The sequence below is a fragment of the Seriola lalandi genome, unplaced genomic scaffold, assembly GCF_002814215.2.
Source record: "Seriola lalandi dorsalis isolate HSWRI2012SDOR001 ecotype SW California unplaced genomic scaffold, Sedor1 jcf7180002054748, whole genome shotgun sequence".
Classification (NCBI taxonomy): domain Eukaryota; kingdom Metazoa; phylum Chordata; class Actinopteri; order Carangiformes; family Carangidae; genus Seriola; species Seriola lalandi.
In genome coordinates, this window is record NW_019525301.1 from 5,046,372 (window position 1) to 5,073,355 (window position 26,984).

At 41.3% G+C, this 26,984-nt stretch overlaps 1 protein-coding gene across 1 annotated transcript in view; it reads right to left on the reverse strand.

Moving 5' to 3' along the window:
- Positions 1 to 26,984, reverse strand: part of cadpsa (Ca2+-dependent activator protein for secretion a) — a 208,567-nt gene that overhangs the window by 85,194 nt on the left and 96,389 nt on the right. Inside the window, exons 9-13 of the mRNA XM_023424816.2 lie at positions 21,646 to 21,712; positions 12,940 to 13,048; positions 11,063 to 11,275; positions 2,172 to 2,308; positions 567 to 754 (exon numbers count right to left, since the gene is read on the reverse strand). Of these exons, the coding sequence (XP_023280584.1) occupies positions 567 to 754; positions 2,172 to 2,308; positions 11,063 to 11,275; positions 12,940 to 13,048; positions 21,646 to 21,712 (714 nt within the window). The remainder of the gene's footprint in view (positions 1 to 566; positions 755 to 2,171; positions 2,309 to 11,062; positions 11,276 to 12,939; positions 13,049 to 21,645; positions 21,713 to 26,984) is intronic.

Consider the following 26,984-nt stretch of genomic DNA (forward strand, 5'->3'; position numbering starts at 1 on the left):
CTGAGAAAAATGTGGACCTGAAGTCCTTTTTCTTCATGAACTCAATGATTTTGAGTTCTCTCTTGGCAGTTTGGGCAGGGAGCTCAGGGGCAGAGGAGGAAAGGGCTTGTTCGAGTTCGGCCTGAGATACTGGCCAGTTTAACAACTCACACAGCCGCTGACTAGATGGGTGGGGCAAGGTTTTGGGACAGTGCAGGGAAAGTCGTTTTACGAAAGTGAACAAGGAAAAAAGGTTAAAAGAAGACGGGAAAAAAAGACAAAAAAGAGGAAAAGTGAGCATGCAACATTTAAAGTGCAAACTAATCGACAGGCAAGAAGAAACAACTAAAGCATACATCTGAAGGCATTAACAAAAAGGGTGGGGGCTGAGGGGCGGTCACATATTGCATCATATACTGTATGTGCCTGTATATACTGACTGAAGATGATGACGTATCAAAGATCAACATGTCAGACTCCAAGTTGAGTCTTTCCAATATTAAAATATTCTTTGGTGTTTTTATCATTTCCCAGTTTGTACCTGTGGGGAAAGTGAGACCAGGACTAACCAGCAGTTTGATTTGTACCTGTTTCCATGGACATGTGAGGCACAGAAGGCGAAGCTGTAGTGCAGCAGGGTGGGGTCAATCATGGCTCCATTCTCCGCCCTCTCCAGCAGATCGCTTAGGTAACATAAATGGCGATGGCAACCTCGAACGCCGTAGCGAGCGCAGTACTCATCCAAGACAAACACCTGACCGGGACTGAACCAGCCCTGTAGTGATGAGGTAAACATAAAGTGATTTCCAAAAGCTTGGAGATCAGTGAGCATAATAACATATTCATTAGTTTTGAGGTGAACGGTAAATACACCCATGCAACAAACAGGCATTAAAATGAATCCTTCCTTCAAATTTTAAGGCAGTGTTAGCTTTTATTTCATGAACTACTTCATGAAATTCTTCAGAATTCAACAGTAGTTGTGCCGTGTGCAAAGGTTTGGGCAGCCTACTTGTAGAACAGAACTTCATTCATTTGTTAGGCCATAACTGACAGGCTTGTGTGGCAGGTCAAGAACTGTGACTGGGAATTGTCAGCTGGCATAAGTACATTCCTTTAAGGTGATGTGACCAGGGTGGCACCACCTGTTAGACTAGAATCACCTCCTGGTGGTTTTCTGCCTCCTCCGCTCAGACTAGTTTCAGGTTGCATCCTTGTTTATCCACAAAATATGAACCATTTGTGTGAAGTTTTCTCATAATCGCTGTGAAGTCTTGAGTAATGGTTAAAAAGTGTTTTGAGAGGTCACACTGACCTTTGACCTTTGACCACTAAACTCTAATCAGTTTGTACTTGAGTCAAAGTGAAGGTTTGTGCCAAATTTGAGGGGATCCCCTTTAAGGAGTTCTTTAGATATTGCGTTCACAAGGCCAAACTCATGTTTTGTGAGGTCACTGTGACCTTTGATTTTTAGCCACCAAAATCAAACCAGAGAAGACCTCAAGATCCACAATGATCTACTTCAAGAAACACAAGCTGAAGCTTCTGGAATGACTCAAACACACATGTGGGTGGGTCTTAACCCTGCTGTGTTTGCACAACAGCTGATAAATATCTCAGAACCTGAAGTGATCTGCAAGAATTTTTTTAAATCATGAAGTTAAAAAACAGCAGTCCATTACTATTTTAAGAAAAGTTCATCTTTGATGGACAGTGTTTGCTGCTCAGGTTTTATTTACTTCAGAGATCAACAAAATAGGGAACTTGCCCAGAAATTGCATACAACTGTGTGTTAATACAAACATAAAAATGCCATAGAAGACCACAAGGCAGGAAGCTCATGTCATCCTAACCCATAGATACCACATAGATTAAGTGGACATGAATGTGAATATGGCCTGAGTGCATCCTCAGTGTGTGTTCAGAACACAAAGTGCATCTTCGCCATGCTTTACCCAGATTTCACTGCTGGATTGTTTTTGTCACCCATGTGTAATGTGCATAAGCAGCAGATGAACAAACTGAACAGACATTAGCTGCGTTAGTCTTTTTACTTGTCTCAACCAGAAATCTACTGATCGTCTCCAATCTCCACTGTACAGAACTCTGCTGCCAGACTTTTAACCTACTGTAGCACAGCACTGAGGATGACAGCTCCACAGTGACAGACTGAGATAAAGCCTTTTCCTCACCAGGCAGGAGTAGGAGTCGTTGAGTCTGTGATCCAGGGTGAGGCGCTGTACCAGCTCAAAGAGCGAGGCGTGGTCGAAGTTGCAGGGGTTGGCTGAAATGAACTCATCCATGCCGTGTTTCTGGGCTCGATCAGCATCTGTACACACCCATATCCCCCATCCAATCAGGAGACAGACAGACAGACAGACAGACAGACAGACAGATAGACAAATTAAATACAATTTTAACATTAATAATCGGATTAATTAAACATATTAGATTCTGCAAGACATTAAAGTAACCATTTATAATGGACACAAGTTTTGACACTTCAGAAGTATCAGTATACAAATGATGAATATTCCACTGAATACTGAACCCACTGATGGTTTTGGTGCAGTCTTAGCATAAAATCTAATAACCAACATGAAAAGTCACATAAAACATGTACCAGTCAGTTATTAGGTCATTGTGTCCAGTGAATGAGTCCCTTATGGGCTCTTGTTGCGGGTTGCCAGTTTTGACTCAACAGGCAGGGTAAAGGTGGAAAGGACAGTTTTCGGGAGGTGAGGGTGATGTGAAGGTTATAGCTCTAAGTCTGGGGGTCATGTTGTGTTTATGTATATTTCATATCTCGTGTCTATACACTCCAAACATCTTTTCAGGTTCAAGTCATTTTCCTCTGACTTGTGCATAGAACCACACTGATTTTGTACCGGGCTGCCAAAACATTGTAATGTATAGCAATACACATCCTGTCTGGTCGATACTGAGGAGGACAGCAGCTGTGTAGATGAGGTGCAAGACCATCAAAGCTAAGACAGAGTTTGTTGGGTTCCCAGCAGTGTTGGGCAGAGCAGGGCAAAGGTAGTTTTGAGTAATTTTGATTAATAGAGGCTGTGTTCATGCAGTTTGATTGTGGACCCCTCCTCTATGAGGTCAGTAGTTCCAATAAAGTGGATTTATTTGTAAAAGGAGCTGCATGAGCTGAGTACAAGTACTTTTGATATGAAGTAATAAGTTCCTGAGTAACTTGCCCAGCACTGGTACCCACAGGATCACTTACACTGGCAGCTGGCCGTGCCACCACAGTATTTTACTGCTGCAGAGGCACAAAGTCATGAACATAAGGATTTGTTGCCTAGCTCATCAATAGACAGTGAAGAAGGACAGAGAATTAAACAAACTCAATTCTCCCACCTTTGCATTTGAGGTTCATGCGAAAGCCGATCAAAACGCTGGTACAAAATCATGTAAGTTTTAGATGAATACCACTAGAAAGCATTTAAAGCATAAACGATATAAGTAGGTAGCGAAGAGAAAGACCACAATCAATCAACCACAATGGATTAACATTGAAAATGTTGCTTCAACAGCACAATGTCTTAATGTTGTTCTAGTAGTGACAGCATTAAAAGAAGACAAACAAACAAACAAAAAGCCTGAGAGATTAACTTAAAGTTACTTTCCCTCTGGACTCATTAAAATGCTTTGACAATCATGTGACTGACTTTTCAATAGCCAAGTACGGGGCCTTTTAACAGGACACTGCATTGACAACTAACAGGCCAGTTACATGTTAATCCAAACACCTTAACCCTGCAATTTAAGAAAACTAAGAACCAGGACTGCATTAGAGCGCAATATAATCCTCCAGTCACCATTAACCCCCCCCCCCATTTCTAATACCACTTCACTGCAGTGTTGGTGGCCCCAGCCCCCTGGTGTGGCCCCTAATTAACCGCTGTCCTGAAAAGCTCATGGGTTGGGAATGAGCCGAGGACATGGCAGCGCCACACTAAGGAGCCTTTAATAATATTTGACAACAAATTTTCAGGTTGTGTGTACACTTACATCAGAGTGCAGTAGGAGGGAGTGGAGAATAACAAGGCTGGGGGGCTGTAAATCCATACAAACCTACTGGCTGATGCAAAGGGGAGGGGGGAACTACATGTCAGTATGTTAACAAATACTCCATGATATGTTAATGTCCCACTGTTGCACCTTTTACTCAGACACCAGCTTTATATTCACCTGACTGCTCGTACTGAGAGTTACCAGTTACTGATTGATTAGGTCAAAAACAATGTATAGAAATATAATGTATACAGTGTATAAATATAACTCAAAGCCCAAAAACATGGAGTCGCCATGGGAGTAAAATGGTTGAATGAAGGTCTGCCTTAGAACAGCTACAACACATGAACTGATCTACACCTCCACTTCATTAATGTGAAGTCCCTCAGCTTCTATTACCCAGAGTTACGTCTGTCCCGTCAGCTTTGAGACCAAAAACATGCATTGAATGTGCAACAAAAGCACTGAGCATCATCTGCACCACCAATGTGACCAAACGTCATAAAAGAATGTATAAGTTGGTGGTTTTTCTTTGGAAACCAAGAAAGGCCATACTTGCAAATATTTTTGCAACTATGGCAATTCTGTTAACTCGAGAAAATAAAGCTTTGTTATCTCAAGATAACGGGATAAAAGAATATTTACCTTTCTCAGTTTCTGTATTTTTCAGACCATTTGACAAAGCAATGGAAACACTTCATCTGCTTTTAAGTCACATGACATGACTTGAGTCATCACATGATATCCCAAACATCCGTGATATGTAGCCACTGCCAGATACAAGAGGTTTGTGTTTCCATCATCATGTGCACCAGACGCCCTCGTCCCCTTCGATTGAATACCACAACACATGCTGCCGTGGATGCAGTCGTCCCAACATCGTCACGTTTCATTGCTCACATTTAATTGCGATAATATCATGAGAGGAGAAAACCCAGCTTTATTCACATAACATCACTGACTGGAAACACAGAACATTCACAACTGTGTTTTACCGACTTTTCTTCTATTTTCTTCAAAACTGCGACAGAAACCCAGATAGAGAATACTCGCTCATTATTTTCTGATCGCCACACAGAGTCCGCGTCCTCGTGAAGGCTACTGGTTTCACCTGTTACTAACACTCAGGAAAACAGGAGAAAAGCACAAATGTTTACTGCGCTCAGTATCTGCACAGATACAGATACTCCATGGCGTGAAGAACAGGCTCAGACGGCAGTGTTGTGTCCAGTCTCTTACTGTCGACTCCTCAGTAACACACAGCAGCAACAACACTAGGAGTCTGTTTCCCAAAGTATAAATATGGTTTCGTTGCTGGCAGCATGTGGTATAAACATTATCATCAATACTGATCCAGGCAGTTATGAAAACTAACTCCTCCGACTCCACAGGGTCTCGTTTAGCTCGTCGTAGACTGTAACTTTTCTTGTGAACACACAGTGAGTGTGTGTGTGTGTGTGTGTGTGTGTGTGTGTGTCCAGTGTGGACACAGTCTGTCCCGTCACTCAGGACAAACTTGGGACAGATGTGAATGAAGGTTATACCGAGCTACACGGCAATCAAGAGATTTGTCAGCCAGCGTCCTCTTCACTGCCCAGTGAAGGCACCCCAGCTGTCAATCAGCAAACAAAACAAAGAGCGGGACGCTGGGAGCTGATTGTGTCCCCTCAAAAAGTTCCACCCTCCCCCCAAAAATCTAAAAAGGTGACATTGTGGTGCCCCTTTGGTCTGTAGCTGGTGGCTTGTCAGGTCTGTTTGATGTGAGTGAGCAGGAGTGGAGGCGGGAGGGCTGGACAGTAACATGCAGTGACATCAGTCACCCCCGTCCGTCTGGGCTGGGGAGGGACTGCCCTGACAGTGATTGATGGCTGCTATTCATTTATAGATCCAGAGGAGAGGAACCGGGAGGCAGCGGACACACTGCTGGTCCTGGGTTTGATGGTCTGAAGCGTCCGGGGCTATTGAGCACATGGTTGGCTTTTGTTGTGGACTGACCACAAACGCATCCAGATCTCTGATTCCCCAAAACTAACCATACACCGCCACACATTTAATGATGAAGATACAGTTCATCATTTTGTCACAGCTCCCAGCAGCTGATGTTTGCAACCTCACAGCTGTTCTGAGTTTTAAACATCAGCAGGGAATTGAGATATTTGTGGGATTCTCTCTCCTGACGTGTGTTGAATCTCTTGACAGTGAGTTGTTACTATAATAATTGAGTATAAAAAAAGTGAAGAGTAACAGTTGTTGCACTGAGCTGTTCTTCAACTTTTCCCATCTCTTTTATTACTCAGAGACTGTGCCTAACCAAGAGAAACTCACGCCTTTACATCTTCCAGAGTGGATTATCACAGCGCTCTCCTCACTGGTTTACCTGATACGACCATTTCGGAGATGTTTCATGTATATGAGCCCTCGAGGTCTCTCAGATCTGCAGGAGCTGGTCAGTGAGTGGAGCCCAGAGTTAAAGCTAACCAGGGTGAAATGGCTTTCAGCCATTATGCTGCCCACTGCTGCAGCCAGCTCACAGTGATCAATCTGACGCAAACTGTAACAGGCTTTAAAAAGAAGCTAAAAACGGCTCTATTCTCCTCTGCGGTGACATATTATCTATTTTATAATCTGTGTTTTTAAACTCTTTGCTTTTTATTTTTATGATTCTTTTATTTCTGTTAAGCACAGTGAATGACCTCTGTGTGTGATCATGTGCTATACTAATAAATTTGCCTTGCCTTACTGTTCGTCTGATTCTCCCATAACAAAGCTCATCAGTGCACACAGTCAATGAGTCAGCGGGAACAGCTCAACCACGACACAGCAAAGTGAAGCAGTTGAACGGGTCAAAATGAAATCAAATGTAAATGAAGAACTAACTGTTCAAATTGAGAAAAAATGAACAAAGACAAACTTCACACGTCAGGCCACATGAGCTCTGTTGACACTACCAAAGCAGTTCAGGAAGTTAAATCAAATACACAAGACAAACATTTACACAACAGACCAGTTTAATATGAAATACAGCAGCAGTTCAACAGATGAATCAATCTTAACAAAGAGTCACATTCAAAACACCAAGACCATGATCCCTGGTCTGCGAATGTTCAACCCATCACCAGAAATCTGTTTGAGTGCTGTTCGATTCACACCTGACCTTTGATCGCCACATTACAAAAGTTGTTCAGTCCTGCTTCCTCCAAATAAGATCCATCTCCAAAATCAAACCCATCATCTCACAACCTGATCTGATAAAAGTCATTCATGCATTCATCTTCTCAAGACTGGACCACTGCAACTCCCTCCTCTCTGGTATAAATCATAAATCACTCTCCCGCCTCCAACTAGTTCAGAATCCAGCAGCTCGGCTTCTTACTGGGTTAAACAGACGACATAGCATCACCCTGATCGCTTCCCTTTATCGACTCCCTGTCTGTTTTAGAATTGATTTTTAAATTTTTTTTTTTTTTGTGTGTGTGTGTGTGTGTGTGTGTGTATCTATATGACGTCTTATCTATATTGAATTATATTATTTGTCCTCCCTCTGTAACTCTACCCATTTTCTGTCTTGCTTTTGATCATCGTTGCTTTTGATTCATTTGTCAAAGCACTTTGTAAATTCTGTTTTTAAAGGTGCGATATAAATAAAGTTGTTATTATTTTAAAGTGACAGTTTGTGTTGTTAGACGTGGGGTTGTCTGAGCAGCAGGAGCACAGAAGCTGAGTGATGTAAGTGGCTAAAACAGGTTTGTCTGCTGGAACAGCTGGGGTTAAGGCCTTGCTCAAGGGCACCACAGTTGTGTTTATCCTAGTTAGAGAAGAACAATAGAAGAAGAAGAATGTATTTCTTCTTCTTGAATATGAAAACTAAATTCAAAAAGCCTCTCAAACTTTATCATTTCTCTCAAGCTACATCTGTAATCATGTTTTACGGCACCAAAATAAAACCAATGAAAACTCTCTCGTTGTCATCGGAGTAAAAAGAGTTCACTGAAGATATAATTTCATGTCTCAGCAGCTTAACACAAAATTCTTCATCCTGCCTTTGTTGTTACAGTGTTTTAATGTAGTCTATTTTGATTTGGATCAGGGGGTGAGGGTGAGGGTGAGGGTGAGGGTGGGGGCAACATGACGTTATATTATTCATTGCGCTGATCCAGGTGTTAACTGCCAAGTAGTTATTTGGTAACATTGACTGATTGCTGCCTGATTTAATTGTGCAGCAACCACACTGTATTATTCATGGCCTTGCACTTTTAACTTGGTAATTACCAGCTGCTGGGACTCAGTGGGATTCCAGAGGTTGTGTCAAAAACAAGTCACTCACTAAATTCACTTACACAAATGAACACAGGAAGCAATTTTTTCCTTTATAGGTTGTGTTGATCGGCATGCATTTCTCTTTGAGGCAATTGTGCATTTAGCGTTCTAGAGCTACTGTCTGCTGAAATTTTTTGTTTTTGTGTAATTAATAAATGGCTTCTGATAAGCATTTTGATGCAGTCATCTGTTCATCCAGTTGGAGTAACAGATGATTGCAGATGAATCCAGATGTTTTTGGTCTGAGTCTTCACTAAGCAGAAGGAGCTCAGAGGTAGAGGCTTTTTCTGCTGCTTTAAGAAGCCAAGTATACTCCATAATTTAATACTTACTACTTTACTACATTACTATTATTACATCTACTAGAAAAAGAAGAAGAAGAAGAAGGAGAAGAAAAAGAAGAAGAAGAAGAAGAAGGGCTGTGGTCGAAAAGTGAAAATAGTCTCCTCTCTAACCACTTCTCAACCTCGATGGAAAACGTCATGAGGTGAAGGAAAAATGTGAATGTGATTTCTTAGGATTTAGGAAAAGACAGGGAATCCGACAGCACTAACATTAGCCCTTTTTTTTTTTATCGACTTTATTATTAATATATTTATAAAAACAGGATTGAAATGTTTTTAACGAGGGAGAAAGCTTAGATGTCATTTTAAGGATTTTAAAGAAGAGAATTTGATATAGTTTTTTTACGAAGAAAAAAGTTAGACACACTATTATTCAAAGAAAAGTATTTCATATACATCTATAACATGTCTTGAAGTAATCTTTCATGATTGAATTTTGTTTCCATTTATTTACATCAAAAATTGATGCTAACCTTATTGAAACCTTGTTGTTTATTATTATTCCTGAATGAAAATGGTCTTTTTGAGGGCCTTCTGATGCCCAACATTTTGCACACGTCAGGTGTGGTGAAAATTTCAATATTTTATGGGTCTTGCACAAATGGCTCGATAGTGCCCGCTATTGTGGCATAAATCGCACTGGGTTTCAGCTACATGCATGAAACTTGGTAGGGACATGTAGCATGTCAAAACCTACAAAAAACATAAACACAACCCATACCCTGAACCCAACAGGAAATTTAATCAGCAATTTTTTTAGATTTCAAGACTTCAAACAAACTCCTCCTAGGGAATTAATCTGATCGACATTATATTTGGTCAGTCTTATCTTAAGACCTTTAGCATTTTAATTTATGTTGCAGGACTTGCCTGTGGCGGTATGGTGAATTTTGATGATTCGCATTGTCCAAACAGAACTTTATAGGTTTAATATACAAATGCAGTACATCTCATACGAGATCACACACACAAATACATACACATAAGCACAACAATATAATGCAAACACACACGCACACATGCGCACCCATACACACGCAGAGCAAGTTTTAATGGTACTGTGCTCCTCTTTATATATATATATATATATATATATATATATATATACTGTGCGCAATGTTTCTGTAAGTTACATAACTTACTCAGAGCGCTGCTTTGACACGTTTTGACCCGCTCCGCCCAAACCCATGATATTTTCTAATGAGCTGACTCGAACCCATTGGCAGGTGTGAAAGTAAATAAACCAGCAAGCAATTACATTTGCAGAAAATTACGTATTACATTTGTGGTAGGCAATTGCTGTTACGTTTGTGGGATTATTACATTAAAAGCTGCAGATTTGTATTACGTTTGTGGTTTATTACGTTCGTGGACTGTTATTACGTTGGCCGATGATACAGTGGTGACACAGCAGCCATCACAGTTCTTGTTGAGAAACGGACATGCTGTGACTTCACAGGAATCACTCATGAAGTCCCCATGAAAAGAAAAAACTATTATACAACTGTAAACCTTTGTCCATGTGTCTTTTGGTCGTTAAGAAACGTTCTCAGCATCACCTGCCTCAGAATATTAAATAGACTGAAACTAAATATTTTAAATTTCTCTCTTGTCTAGCCTTGTATTTCAATTTTATTTAGCTTTTGTATTATAAGATTAAAAGTCAAACAACCACTCATGCTTTGTTTTCTAATACTGCTTTCTGACAAATCTAATTCCCGAAAGAAACAACCAGCATTTCTGTGTGACACAAGTATGGTCGAGCCCTGCAGTACAGACGGCAAATATGCAGACAGAAGCACAGCCAGAGTAAATCATGTCTGCATGCAGACTACAGAGAAGCTCATGTGTCATGTATTTCTGTCATAAATAACAAATAGAAAGTTATTAACTGTGGAAGAGCGATGGAAGACAACATGAGGAAAGAGAAAGAAAGGGGAGGAAAGCACTTACCCTTTAATCCAGCTACAAGAGAGCAGGGTCAGAAGAAGAAGAAGAAGAAGAAGAAGAAGAAGAAGAAACAAACAGAAACATAAAGGCAAACAGAAAAACCGCCGACACTTTAACACTACCGCAGTTCTACGACAAAGAGCAAAGCAGCGCACAGAGAAAGAATAACAGCAACATGTAGAGTACAAGACCAGGAGGAGACAAACTGAGGACACACAACATTAAATGGGGCCGAACATTTTCCTATGATGAGTTTAATCAATAAGTGTCAGCTTCAGGTGCCAATTCCAAGTTAACTGTCGAAAACTGTTTATTTTATAAAAGCAGGCTCAATTATTTTCCTCAAAAACAACGATTAGACCAAAAACAATGGATGACACATCATCAGTTAGAAAACTGCAGCCTATTTGTGGTGAAGCAAAGAATCAGAAATGGAAACTTACAGAACTGAGAAATGGGTGCATCCAGCTGTGGTGCTGTGCCCCCCCTCGAGTTGAGTTTCTGGACCTGGGTAGGAGGAACTGGCTTGTGTGACTGTCCAGTGGCTCGGTACATGGCCTGCACCCACAGGATTCGGTCCTGTTCATCATCGCTGGCAAAGATCACAGTGTCGCCCTCTTTCACAGCGTTGAAGAATGTCCGACCTCCGTCCAGACCTGAGAGACGGACAGAGGATGTATCCTAGATTTTTCCTTGTATAGGTACATCACGTACATCAACAACCTTTATGAATGTCCAATGGTTCACATGAATTGTATGTGATCTTTGATGTGGCCAGAAGGGATTCACCAGCTCTTGTTTGGTGGATCAGTTTTCACAGCTGATGACCTGAAGATCTGAAGGCTCTTACTGTATTGGGATAACTTCACTCAATGTAGAACTCAAAAACAAGTGTGTGTTAATGCGTCTTTCTCCTCCTCTGTCTGCACTGAAAATATGTGACTTTGTGTATTAGTGCAGACAGGAAGTGTGTGACAGTAAAATAAAGGTGAACTTTCCTGATGGAACCTCTAACTTTCTCTGTGATATTAAATATCAATATGGCCGAGCACACGTAGGCCACAGGTGAAGATGTTTTGATGCCATTTTTTCCTTCCTGATACTGACACTGAAACCTCAGCTGAAAAAAAGAGGGAAATTTAGTGAAGATATATGTCAGACTGCTCTGTAGTGCTGGTCCAGTCTTCATGTTGCTCACAGATCAGTCTAATGTTGGTCAGACTGTTTCACAAAAATAAAGACTGGCTCATTTTAAGACAAAAACATTAGACACCTTACCCCCAGGCTAACTCAGGTCTGAGACCAATGTTCCCATGGTAACAAACAATGACCCTGCGCTGAGCAACAGCACCCAACAACAAAAAACAGGAAAACATGGCTCATAATTTGTGGTTTGCTGACATTGTTATGGAGAGAGTAAAGACAAGAGAAAGAGTTTTTAGAGACCAAATCAGATTTTTATTTTTATTGTTTCACTCTTTGCTAAATTTCCCACGTAAAACGTGTTGAATTCCTCAAAAGGACAAACATTTTCTGCTGAGGGTAAAAGGAACTAAGCAGTGGGACATGGTTCCTCAGTCAGCCCTTTTTTTTTTATTTGAAAAAAATCTTAGTTTACCCAGAATTCATTGTCCCACAGTCCGGCTTAATGTAGTCAAGAACTAAACTGCTTTGTGCAACAGATGAATTTAGACGTTTATCTGAAGTCTGATTATTTTATACATACATATATAAAAGACACAGTCAAAGTCTGTCTTTGTGAAACTGGCCCCTGAGTTAGTCTCGGGGCTAGGTGTCTAAAGTCTTCATTATTGTGAAACAGCCTGACTTGCATTAGACTAACCAGTCTTTGTGAAACAAAAAACTGAAAAATCGTTTAATGTGTTAGAACATCTTTTTCAGGGATGAAGAAAACTCCATCTTTACTGCAGCGGTGAAAGTTAATGAAGCCTTGAAAGTTAATGAAACGCTTCCTGCAGCTTGGTGACTGACAAACGCTCTGTCTGCACCAACTGTGTCACTTCACCCTCTGATCATCACCATGACAACACTGTACTGCAGGAAGTAGGACTGTATACTGGTGTCAGAGTGGAGGGAAACAGACCAGCAACAGAGGAAGACTGACTGTTGGTCAGGGCTTCATCCTACAGCAACATAATGATCACATGATGAAGACCAGCACAGTCTCCAGACCTGAACCCCATAGAGTGAAGTGTGTCACCTGTGTGGGCGGACTAAAGCTGTGCAGTGGCTTTGAAAAACAAATCTGCATTTCGAATTGTGACACATTGTGACATCGTTGTGAAGTGGTCTCTGTTACCTGGCTGGGGATCGGTGTAGTCCACAGTGTAGCCATCCAGCTGGAGCAGCTCCACAGGCTCCGCCTTCTTCTCTCTGTAGCTGCACATGGCAAAGGTGTACTGACTCACCTGTACCAATTACACAGACAGGACATGTTGACTTAGCAGCCAGCTCAGGAGAAGTCAGCTCTTAACCATACTACACCACAAATCCTCACCTCCAGCTGTCCCTCAGTATAAACCTCTTCCTCAGCAATCATTGATGTGCCACATGTCTTTAAACTCCAGCTATAACTACCTTCAATATGTTCAGTACAACACTTTTTATTCTCAATATCTTCCAAATCAAATCATCAATGACAAACATTTTAGAGACAGATGATAATATAACTTCCTGTCTGTAACATTGTCCAGTAACATAGAGAGAGATGTCATTACAATGTCATTACACTTCACCTGTAGGGTTCATTATTAACATGTTTTTCCAACATGTTCAGGGCGGTGCACGAAAAGCTGCCATTCAAATTCCATCTCCAATAGGACATTTGTTTTTCCTACATATCTGACGGCATGTAAACACATCATGGGACTAACCACATTAATAACGATGATAATGAATACTAGAAATAAATTATGTAGTGCAAAATGAATGAATTATCTGCTACACATTTTAGTTTAGACGTTGCATCTTTAAACACTTAGTGACCCAGACTGTTTTTTATTTCCATCACAACATCTGTGTTAGACTTTTGGAGGGAGGGGGCTCATTAGATCCCTTAACCACCTCACTCAGTGTTAAACAGTGTGTAAACACTCCCTAATAGGAAACACTTTCTGTTTGTCATGTGCATAATACATGTGGTTAGTCTGGTTGCTTATTTATTTATAAAAAAAAATAAAAAGTGAAAAATATGTGTAGTTGTGGTGCTTGGAAATGAGTGTGAGGAATATTAAGTGTGTAGTTGGGTGTCAGGGGGGGCGGCCGGTGGGGGGTTACTACAGTGGTGGGTGGAGGGAGGGGTTAGCGGATGTGTATAGATATTATCACTGAATTTTAGAAGAACTGGGCTTCATTTTAGGTGAAAGATGCAGAGGTGGAAGAGCAGTGTAATAAAGGCTTTATATTTTTATCTTTACCACAATAAAGCTGCAATGATTGTCTGACCCCACTCTGCTTTGCTGTTCACATTATTCATCCGTGCATCAAAAGCTATGTGACTTAATTTCATCACCGCAGTTGAGAGTTTGCTTTCATCAAAGCAGTTACCGCCCTCAGCCGTGCCCCAAGCCCCGCCTACCATCCAACGTTGCAGGATTTGGTTTCTCTGACGGTTTCCCTAAAACCTGCTATATTTTTATCGGTCAGCCAATCAGAAGAGAGGCTCAGAGCCTCCTCTTTTCTGATTGGCTTACCGACCTGTTGTAACTAGAGCTCCAGGGAGAAGCCTGAGATGGTTTTTGTTTCTTAAAACCACAAATATATCTTCTTATGGATCAACACTTCAAATGAAACACAGAAGAAGAGGAAAATGTGGAGTTTTAATTAAAGTTAGTTCTCTACACTATATACCATGTATACTTTACTCCACATGCTCGTCCTATTCTTGTTAAGCCGTTGCACAAGCTGCAGATGTCGTGAGCAGGTGAATATCATGTTTTTATGTGCACATGTGTGGAATGTGTCTGTTTATGAATACCCCCAAATGTGAAGGCTGCCAGGCCAGCAGCTCCGTCACCATGCTCATAATGACAACATTAACATGCAGGTAATATTTACTGCATTCACCTGCTACCACGCTATCATTTGCTAAATAGCTCTTAACACAAAGCACAGCTGAGGATGATGGGGATATCATTCGTTCTGTAGGTGTTTGGTCATAAATTAAAACAATTTAAAATAAATGCAGAGAAAGGCAAAGGGGAACATGAATGTACGTAGCAACCATCCATCCAATAGTTTTTCTGGACCAAATCATCCAAAAGCTCTACCTCCACACATGAAATTCACCACTTCAAGTGAAGGATTTGAATTTAACTGAGCACATTCATGCTCTCTGTAGGTTGAACTCTTTCCAGTTTGGACACTCCCATGAGCTCTCCACTGTAGTGCCCCCCTCAGGCCGACAATACACAAGATAAACATAAAATAAATACGAGATTATCATATCTGATAAATGCATTCATGCTCCCAGAGGATGGACCTTTGATGCGAATGACCCTGTGGGCTTCCCTCTAGTGCCGCCCTCAGGACAAACAGAGTGGTGTAATGTAACAGGCTACTGTTACACTGTCAGGCCTGATAATAAAAGGCCAGTATGACCCAGATATCAGTGTAACCGTGGTCTAGGTTAGTAGGTGTGGTGTTGACACTGCTCCCTGTGTTGGTAAGAGGAAGTGTAGTGACACTGTGTTGTTAGCTGTAGCCGGCCTGCTGCCACTGTAGCTGCCAGTCAAACAGGCCTGTCGTCACAAATCACCAGGCCTGGCCAATCCGGCGCTGTCGCCACCTCTGCCGTTGCAAGTGGCAGCTCTCACTTTAGCTGCAGCTGCATTGTGTGTGTGTGTGTGTGTGTGTGTGTGTGTGTGTGTGTGTTGGATTTCCCTCCATGTGTGTGACAAATGAGATTCCTCACGACAGCACTGATGAGACCTGAGGCCAAGCAAAGGATGGAGGAAACTGGACCGACTCTCCAGCAGCTCCCTGGCCTGCAGGACACCACAAAGGCAAATCAGAGTCTAAACTACCCCCCTCCCTCCACCCATACCCCAAAACACCAGCCTCCTTTCTCCCAGTGTGTCTCTGTCTATCTCTCTCTCTCTCAGCTGTCAGTCAGCAGAGCAGCGATGGAGAGACAGTGATGAAGAATGAGGAAGGAGCAGAGAGTGAAGGGGATTGTTGCAGTCGTTTATGTTCACATCATTACTGGAAATGCATGGATGTGAACACTGGAGATGATTTGCTGGATGTGGCACATGTGTTCCCAAACAAACTTCAGAGGCCAAAAAGCAAAACTTTCAATCCAAAACCTGACATGAGACAGAGAGGTTGTTTTACAATGAGCTCCAACAACACAGAGAATTCACGCTGTCAGTGGAGTTGAACGTGTACTGCTGTCTTACTCAAATATCTTATTTTAAATTTAAATCAAGTTTCAGTGTTATTGCTGATGTTAAATTAAATGAACTTGACTAAAATTAATTAAATTGAAATGAACTGAGATGAAGTTATGTGAATTAAAAAGAAATAAATTAAGTATTCCCAATAAAATGTACAGAACGGAAGTGAATTGAAATAAAGTGAGCTGAATTAAAATGAACTGAATTGACACAAACTGAAAGACAGATGTGGACAGATGTGGACAGATGTGCAATTACACTCGGTCCACCATGAACATGCCTATACATTTGTAATCTGCCTGGACGCTGTGAAGAGGGTCGACTCAGGCCACAACCACTGGACTGATTAGGAACTACTAGAGGAGGAGGAGGAGGAGGAGGGGGAGGAGGATGAGGAGGAGGATGAGGAGGAGGGGGAGGATGAGGAGGAGGAGGAGGAGGAGGAGGAGATGAAAGGCAAGGGCTAAACAACAAGGAGAGCAAAGAGAGGAGGAGGATGGGGAAATGAGGTGGAAGCAGGAGATGTGGAGGAGAATGGACAGAGAGGGGGAGGACTGAGAAGAGAGCTGAGATGAGGAGTATCAACTCCTGATTCAAAACTATGTTGATCATAGTTCATAGCTCCTGTGTTTGAACTCAAACACAGGAGTGTTTGCAGCTATAGTCCTGTGTTTGAACTCAAACACAGGAGTGTGTTGTCCCTATCACACTGACTGAAACATTTTGAATCTTCATTCACCTCCGCCATGATGCACAGTCAGGGGTTAAACTGAGTTTTGTAAAGGGGTGTGGGGGTCCTTTTTTACATATTACTGTGAATAGCCAAAGCGTCTTTATTTACATCTCACGCGTTCAGTTGACATATCAGCTATTCTCTCATTCCATTTCTCATTAGCTTCCAAATACGACTGTGCCTGTGTGTGAGTGTTTGTTAGAGAGAGTTATCTTTTTTACATAGGAATACATTGTCTTAAAGAAGTGGGACTGTGATCATCACTTCACAGTCAGCTTGTTACTGATATGGCCACTTCTTCAGGTCACCCTGTCATTCCTCAGGAGTAGAAGGTTATGGTCACATGATCACATCTAACGAAAAAGCTTGACATTTTGGTAAATGTGCTTATTCAGTTTCCTTGCCAAGAGTTGGATGTCCAATTAAAAAAATACCAATACCATACCAAAGTATAAAAAGTCAATGTTATACAGATTAAACAGATGATATAAAGCATTTTAATCTGTGGCTATCTGCTTCTTGCTGTTTTGTGCTAAACTGACGAGCTGCTGGTGGTGGCTTAATATTGTCGATCTTTTCATATAAACCTCCCAAGAAAGTGAAAAAGCACATTTGCCAAAATGTCAAATTGCCTTTATCGTATTACAGGTAGACTCCCCATCTCTTTTATTCACCTGAAGAAGAAAGGGAAGACATACCTGTGCTCAGGTTCAGAGGTATCATCAGACTACTAATAAGGCTCTTTATGATTCACAAATTCATAAAGAGCGTTTTAATAATAGTCTGTAGATTGCTCTGTACACTGATACTGTGTAGAGATACTGGAACACTGAGGACCCTGTCTCACACCCACATTGGCTCATTGTTATATTGATGCAGCAGAAAGTGATTGACCAGCAAAAACCTGTTCTTTAGTCAGTGTCCCAGTATTTCACTGTTATTTTAAGGAGCATTATCAAGAGTAATATGTGCCAACATACACAGACACACAGAGCTCACACACTCTGTCTGTTACACACAAGCGGAGTGAGCTGAAGATGCTCTTAGATGTTTGGATAAGTCAGGTGATCGTTACAATACAGCCTCAGAGGGTCGGAGCTTCTTTGTGACATGCTGTGTGTTGTATAACGTTGTCATGTGTCATGGATGTCTCCTGCCGAGGCTCTGCAGAGAAACTTCTTTCTTTCTACCTGGTAAATCCTCCACAGTGTTCCACATTCATCTCCTCAATTTGTCCACAGTTTCATAAGGAGCTAAAGATTTATTCACACTTCTCATCATGTAAATATAAATCTGTCTGACATTGTGATTTGTGCCGTTACTTCACTGTAGAGCTGTGAGCAGCACAATGATTCACTCAGACCTTCTTTGGAAGGACTGGTCTCACTGGTCAGGATTAGGATCACTGGTCAGGACTGGTCTCACTGGTCAGGATTAGGATCACTGGTCAGGACTGGGATCACTGGTAAGGATTTGGATCACTGGTCAGGACTGGTCTCACTGTTCAGGACTGGACTCACTGGTCAGGACTGGGATCACTGGTCAGGACTGGGCTTACTGGTCAGTCACAATATGTGATCAACTGACCACAAACAGAATCTAACTCTGTGTGAAACACTGCAACGTTATAATAGCAATCTGCCAAGGTGCAGGTGCCTGGATTTTAAAGGGAATGGGAGATGACACTGTGATTGGTTTATTGGATGTTGCGCCCAAAACATTCCCATGAATAATTAAGAGATGAAGTACAACCCTTCTGAACCATGCAACTGGAGCAGAGACTGTTTTTTCCGCTGTTAAAATAGCAAAAAAGACATGGACACACCCTGAATGTACTTCCACCACGCGCTGCAGACCATGAGCTTTGGATCGTTTCAGTCCTGAGTGTCACTGTTCCTTCCTCTGAATACAGTTGTATCCAAAATATATATGTATATTTCATGAACTTAAAAAATAGAAAAAAACATTCAACTAATTGTGGCATGTGAAAAACGCTCTATGAATTTTATTAACTCGTTAGTCCTAGATTAACTAGATCGGACTGTAGGTCAAGAACTGTCTTGAAGAATCATCAGCTGATGACTTAGTACTGACTTCCCCAAACTTCTGTGCACGTCACACTTAGTTTCATTTTGAAGTTTAATGAAATTGTGCAGCAATGTTTGTTTTTATGTAGCTGTATGTAAAAGAGTCATCCAGACAGTGTATTGGATGGTGCAGAGACACTAACTGTAAAATGAGTAAAAGTTAAAAAGTTAAAAGTAAAATTATTACATGAGGATACAACTCAGTGAGACATGAGTTAAAAGACTGAGACAAACTTAATATTAATATTTCTGACCCATTCAAGTGGAAAGGATCCAAATCAAAGTGTGAAGTGATTAGCACAGTCATGGGTAACAAAATGACAACGGTCAGAATTTACTCACAACATTTTACATGAAAGAAAAACCAGACAGTGAGTGAAGGAAAAATGACACTGCAGAGTCTCTACGACACAACATCTAAAACAGCAACAACAAGTACATGAGTCACTCAAACACACAGCAGCAACCAGAGAGTGAGTCTGCTCCTCAAAACAAACATCCACACACACAAACATAAAAACAACCCCCCACCCCACACACACACACACACACACACACACACACACAGACACACACATACATCCCTCTTTTATTATATTTGTGGGGACCCATCACTGACATATTGGCTTCTTATACTAACTTGGACCATCACAACAGGCCTGACCCGAACCCTGAAACCAGGTCTTAACTCTCACACAGCCTTTTTAATTTGTGGGGTCCAGCATTTTGTTCCCACAAATAGAGTGGGCTCCTGTTTTTCTGACCCCACAAATATAGTGAAACAAGCCCACACACATACACAGCCACACACACACACACAACACACACGCGCGTGTGCAGTCGATTGACCAGTATTTGTCACTTGCTATATATTTAGCTGGGAGCAAATGAGAGGCTTCAAGTTGGCGGTGCTCAGGCTTTTCTAGCTGCGAGTGTTAGGCCAGCTAGTGTTCACTCGACTTTGTCAATCCCCTGTCAACTTGTAGCTCTGAGACATATCCTCTCCAATGCACAAGAGACAGGCCGCTACCCCCCACCCCCTCCCCGCTACTGCCCATTTCCTGATGCAGAGCCACCAGGAAATGGCCGCTTCCACTACCCCTCCACAAACACACACACACACACACACACACCCCACCCCCATCTCCTGACAAAAGCCTGCTTGGCCTCTCCATCATTCCTCTGACAGCCAAGGGAGGACAGCTTGGCTGCATCTCTCCGTCTCGCTGCACACACAACATGTGGCCAATGAAAATATTATAGCCATGAAGCAGAGCTGATGTTGACGGCTGCTCATGGTTGTGTGTGTGTGTGTGGTGCGATCAGGTCAAAATTTGATCTCGTGGTTAGAAATTATGATAGAGAGTGAAGATAAAGAGTGTATGACATTATTTGGATGCTCTCTCTAAGCTGATAATTGTGAATTTGAATTAATCACCTTAACCAGTCTAGTGGTCAGTTTAACAGCAGGGTGAGGAAGAAAGAGTTTAGCAAGTTGCTTGTGACCCTGAACCTGGTTTGACAATCAGACTTATAACTTGGTCACACTGGGGAAACTGCTAAATGGTGTAACAGCTTCTAAAAAACCACAACAACATATCAGATAAATTTCCAGTCTAGCTTGATTTGATTAGAGTGAACGTCAACCCTGCAGAGGTAGATTTCATTAAACATCCTTATCTCTTAAAGGACCAGTGTGTAGAATTTAGTGGCATCTAGTGGTTGCAGATTGAAAACAACTGAATAACTCCACCTAAGAGTGTAGGAGAACCTGCGGTGGTCTTCAGGTAATGTAAAAATGTAAAAGCCCTCTCAAGAGCCGGTATTAGGTTTGTCTGCTCTGGGCTACTGTAGAAACATGGCAGGCTCTGTGGATGAGGACCCATAGATATGTAGATATATAGATATTCCAAGCTAATGAAGAGAACAATTCTTAGTTTTAGGTAGATTACACACTAATGAAAACATAATTATAAATATTATTTTTCATTTCTACTAGTAGATCCTCCTGAATCCTTCACACTGGTCCTTTAACAGGGTTCTGTAGATTTCAGGAAAGTGAAGGTTTCCCTCCATCATCTACAACTACGTCAACATATCAGTGATTCTCAAAGTTTTCCCCTCAGCCTCAAGTTTAATAACTTGACTTGAACTTACACCTGGGTCCTTATAGAGGTAGAACTAACGATTATTTCTATTTTTGATTAATCTGCTGATACATTCTTGTGTTAAAAAATATAATTATCTTTGAGTCGATAAAATTGTTAAATATGCTCCTTTCATTCACACACCTTGTTTTGTCCGAACAACAGTCCCAGCCCCATAGATAAATGATTACCAAAGTAGCTACAGCAGTAGCTGCATCATTTTTCATTCAACTGACAAATTCATTCTTTGCATAGTCATCTCTGCTAAGTCTAAATTGAACCAAGACATATATGTGAGGACCACGGTGAGGATGGCAGGTGGCAAACTGTTTCACTTATTTCTATAAACTTGTATTAGACATATTAAATTATCAGTCCTATAAAAAATATCAGTGACCTCATCTGGATCCAGACCCTCAGGTGGAGAACGGACGACTAGTAGCCATCACTGCTGTAGGGACGGCAAGTTCATTAGAAATACATTTCCTTTCCTACCTGGGAAAGAGGTATCCTGAAGATTTTAGTTCAACACCTTTGTGTTTGTTTGTGTTTTACCATCCAGTACAATGTGTGACTTGTATCTTGTAGGAACCAAAATACATTAACCCAGTGTAAACATTACTGCATTTCATCTGTGCTTACCTGAACCAGCACAAAGAATCTTTTCTTCCATCTTTTCCACACGTTTTTGCCAATGGCCCAGAGATACCTGAGGGATACAAAAGAAAACCTTACTTTAGACAAAATAAACCTTTCTCAGTGTGACATTCATGCTGCTGTTCTGAACTGGATCAAGCGTTTTCTCTTCTTTCTGCTTTGCCATCACTCATATGACTTGATCCACCAGGTGTTAGTGTTGAGCCTCTACTGACACCTCCTGGTAAAATGCCATCACTGCAACCAGTCACATTACTGCTTTGAAACTCCCGGAGCATCGCAGTACATCTCATTGTCCTGTTCCGTCGTTGGTGTTGTTGTCTAAGCTGACAGACCTTTCTCGGAGCAGGTCTAACTAATGATACTGAGAGTGTTGCTTGTCTATACATGGAGACAACAGTGCTACAGTCAGATAAAGGTATGAATCATTGTGCAGACAATGACTGCAGCTGTTTGCTGCTGATACTGCAGGTGCCATGGCTGACAACAGCAGACCTTGGATGGTCAGTAACAAGTGGCTGGGTGTTCTTATAGTCAGCACTTCAGCGTGTATAGTCATGTTTCCTTGTTTATGGTTAATGAACCAATAGTGTATTCACACATCCCTCTTCTCTCTCTTCTTCTAGATATTCGACCAATTATGGAGTGTAAGCTATCTATAGTAATCTCTCTAAGTGTATAAAGACTATCCCCAGAGGTTCCTGCTTCAGATTTGAGGTGACTGCGTTAATGAATCCTCCTTTCTCCTTGAGCAAGTATCAATAAACATCCTCAGCATAAGACATCCTGGACTCTAGCGCTCTTTCTTCACCACCGATGATAAGAATTTTCCCTAACAATCAGGTTCAAATAGAAGGTCATTTGACTGAAGAAGACAACCTCCCTGGAAAATCCCCAGCTCAGATGACTTTAATAATGATGTTTCTGTTTCTGTCAAAGTTATAAACTGCAACTTTTCAACATTGAAATAACTGGACCTGTGTTCTAGATGTTGTTGAGTTTTGTTCTTACATTTTCCCAAATGTTTCCATCAATTCTCAAACCAGAGAAATCTGTGATTTTAATCATGGTAACGTTTCCTTGGTGTCCTGTCAGTGACATCATATCCTCTATGATCATGTGTCAGTGTGTTTGTCTGACAGAAGCTCAACATTGACTTTTATCTAGTTTTAAGCCACATACACTTTTTACACCTTGGTGGTTTTCAGCTCTATATTTGAACCAGATGAAGGATTTTAGTCGTCGGACGTCTGGATCTGAAGTTATCAGAGAAACAAGCTGAGGAAATGTTAGACAGCTCAGCTCCCAGCTGCTGGAGACGTCCTGTCCTGTGTCCCTGAAGAGCGTCGCTGAATCTCTGATTTTTAAAGAGAAACTGTTTTATTCAGTGTTTTTAACTGTTATAATCATAAAATGGTTATAATCAGAATGGGGCAGGACCTGGCGGGACCTCCCCCTATCTCTTTCAGGGTGAGGAGAAAGAGGTGCATCTTTTCACAGTGGGCAGACACCATCCAAAATATTCCTGGGGATTACAGGACAAGGTGTAAGAGATAAATAAACAAAAAACTTTAACGCTGCCCTAAATTAAAATCTATCCATCCAATTTCAGGAGATATGGGGGATGGGCCCTTGCCAGGCAGCCCTGACTGTCTGTGCGTGGGCCCCCGATTGCGGCGCTGGGGTGGTTGGGCTGGGGCCCCCTTGCCTGCCCCTCTAGTTTATCATTATTATATAGTATCACATTATTATTGTATTATATTATTATGTCTTATATTATTATATATTATTATTATTTATATATATATAAACCAAAAGAAAAGAAAAAAACATGGAAAATTCTACAGAATTTTTTTCTGTGAAATTCAGCATATCATATTTCATCTGTCTGGAAACCTTGAGATCTAGACTATGATTAAAAATAAAGGTTACGACTATAATTTAAAGGCACACAATTAAGTTAATCAAGAATTATGTAGAAGATTCAAAACAAACTTAAACAAAAGGACTATGAGACAGTACATGCCAATTACATTCATCTGATATTTTCCTAAACCTCTCTTGCAAGCTCAGAGCCATTCATAAATGATTTATAATACAGCAGACTGTTTCAGTCACCATGGTGTATATAATCTCTTATAATGTGTGCTCTGTGTGTTGAGTTTTCTTTTAGACTCTGACATGAAAACATGCTTCAGAGGGAGGTGAACAGGGAGAGGGCTTTTATTGTAAAAGAACATCTGAGGGTGAGGACCCCAGTTTGATTTGCCTCTGCTGCTCCAAGCCTAGCTGAAGGTCTCTCTGGTGAGCCTGCCTCAGTCCGCCTTAGTCCGCCTCAATCTGCCTTTCCCCGTGGTCCCTCCCAGAGCTGCCTCTGCCTGTCGTATAAACCCGCAACCGTGAGGCGACACATGAGGCCACTGCCTGTGCGCTGTGCAGAGGGCGGGACCAGTCACATGGTACAGGGAGGCAGCGTGGGCATCTTGCAGGGCAGCCCAGAAGCCTCCTTCAAGGCTCCAAAAGAAAGCATATGGAGGGGAGGGAGGCAGGAAGACGGACATACAGCTCCTGACAGCTACAGTGATGGTGACAGTGATGGGCTCTTTGTAGTGAACAACATCATTTGGTTCAGCTCAGCAAAAAGAGACACTTTTCTTTTATTATTCAGATAGATTTACTATTGTTTTGACTTATTATTCAATGGACTTACAATAAAAGTAATAATGTTATTTTACATTATGTTTGATATAAAACCATTAATGTAAAAACATCAAATAGTATTACTCTTCAATGTTTTATTTTAATTAATTACACATATATTCATGCATAAATGATTGTGTCGTTATTGGCAGCAAAAAAACGTGCATCCCTAATTATGAATATATATTACAATTTAACATTGTAAATTAGCCTTGCGGCTACCTCTGAGGTTGGTATATGAAGCCAACATGGAAGTACCACTAGAGTCTGGCTCCAACAGTGAGTCAGTCCCCATAGACTCCCATGTTAAAATGTCCAACTTTACAGCAGAAATAAACATGTTTACAGCCTGGTACAAAAACAGTTTTGGTCTTTAGAGCTAATTTCCTCCTTCATGACAACTGTTTATATAACTCACCTGTTTACATTTTATTAAGGCTTAGGTTATGCATAATTGAGGGCGTGGCATCTTTGAGTGACAGGTGGGTGAGCGTATGTTTGCCCATTTTTGGATTAGTTGGGAGTTAGGGGTGGAGTCAGGCACTGCCAAGATGCCTAATGAAATTAAGGGACTTGCCTTTTTTTGTTATCTAAATTTTGTTTTTTTTGTTTTGTTTGTTTTTCTTTTTATAATTTATTTAGGCATTTTTGCCAATATTATAGTTACAGTGAGAGAGAGACAGGGTGGTTGGGGAGAGGGAGGGGGAATGACATGCAGCAAAGGGCCACAGGTCACGTTCGAACTCGGGCCACTGGACTAAGCCAGATCTCAACTGGAGGCTTACAGTCACTAAATTCATGTACTTCTGTACTCACATTAGTTTTAAGTGCATAAGTGCGTTCACACTGACAAGTAGTGCAGTGCACTTTAAGAACCTGGATGGTGCGCTCATAAGATAAGTGTTCATTCAGGGCTCTCATCATTCAAAGGCTGCGTCACAGCGATGTGACTGGGCTGTCCCATTTCAAAGGCTCCATCAAATGTGGCTGGGAAATGCTTTCTTCATTTCCCAACAGGTCGATCCTTTGTATCCTTTGCCCAGCCTATCCCAAGATTCATTGCACGCCAGTTATGGATTTTCAAAAAGAGTGGTGGACTGAAACAGCAGTGGAGGATAAATAGGAAATCCTCCATAGACCAGTCTGTGTCATTTTGGTCTAAGTGATCTTCGGCCTAACCCTTGTCCTCCAAAGGATGCAGCCCCTGAATTGGGACACAGCTAAGATGGTCAAAAAGTTGAGTGTAAAACGATGGACACTTCTCACCTGATGTAGCAGAGGGGGAGGAACCGACATAGTTTCAAACTTGTGAAAAAGGCAACAGAGGAAGGAGGAAACATCGTCGGAGCCAGTGGCGCAGTAATTCCCATGTGGCATGACTCAGGGGGCACACACAGGGAAATAAAACGTTTATTTTCACGTCATACATTGTAATTTCCAGTGAGTGCACAGTGGCAGTGTTTGAAATGGAACAACAGTGTAGTACATGTGAGTGTACTGTGTACACTGTGTACTACCTATGAGTGAACTGACTAAAGTATTTGAGCCACAGCATAATTTCTGTTTTAAAGAGATTCTACTGCTCACACTATGAGAAAAAGCAGTGAGTGAACATTAAACAGAGATAGAGCCCCTCTTGGCACTGGTGGTGTGGTACCATAGTGACCTGTTGACCTGCTGATACTGAAAATTTGTCTGAGACATCCCATCATCTAGTCCACATCTGTTTTGTATAGCGGTGGCAACACTTGCCCCCCTGACCCTCTAGGTCTGTCTAACTCCAGCAGTTGCAGTCCTTGGACGCTTCTCCTAGTAACGCTTCAGAGCTAAATTGTGAGCTAAGCATAGTGTACTACACCACACCTGTCCAGCTATTGGCGGTACTGAGTCTATAAGTTTTAGTACCAGTCACACACATAAAGTTAAACTTTTATATCAGGCTGGATTCAGCTTATAATTACTCATTTCCAAACAGCAGAACCTCTGAAGAACATCTGAGAAATATATCCATAATAATGTACTTTTTCCCTTTCAATCATGTTCTTTGTCCAAATTTCTTATGCACAGCTAATTCTCATTGAGAACCCCACGATGGAACTGCAGAGATTTGAGACCCACCTGCACAACTGAAATTATGTAGCATGTCTGGATAAACTCGGTGTTGGTATATTTTTTTTTGTTTCACAGCAAACCTTCATGGGAAGAACAATTCACTGAATTGGACCCTATTGGACATACTCATGTGGCTATGCTGTAAACAGCATAACAAATTTTCCCATTCTCTTTCTTTCTTTGGCAACATCTTCCTTACATCCTACTCCTAAACTCTTTCCCTAACCTTCTTTCCTTTTTCCTTCCACTCCTCCTTTTTATCCTTCTTTTTTATCTTCTCTACATATTCACTGTAAAACTATGCCGAGGAAAAGTGAAAACACCTGTGTGGGTGTACCATGGGTGTGACATAAGAATGACTACATCATTATCATATTTCATTATCACTATAACTGCCTCACCTTGAGTTTAAACTGTAGACAGTAACGTGATTGGTCCATCACTGTAAAATGTTGCAGAACCAAAATAAAATAACATGCCACATCTTTTACTGTGATGGAAAATAAAGAATC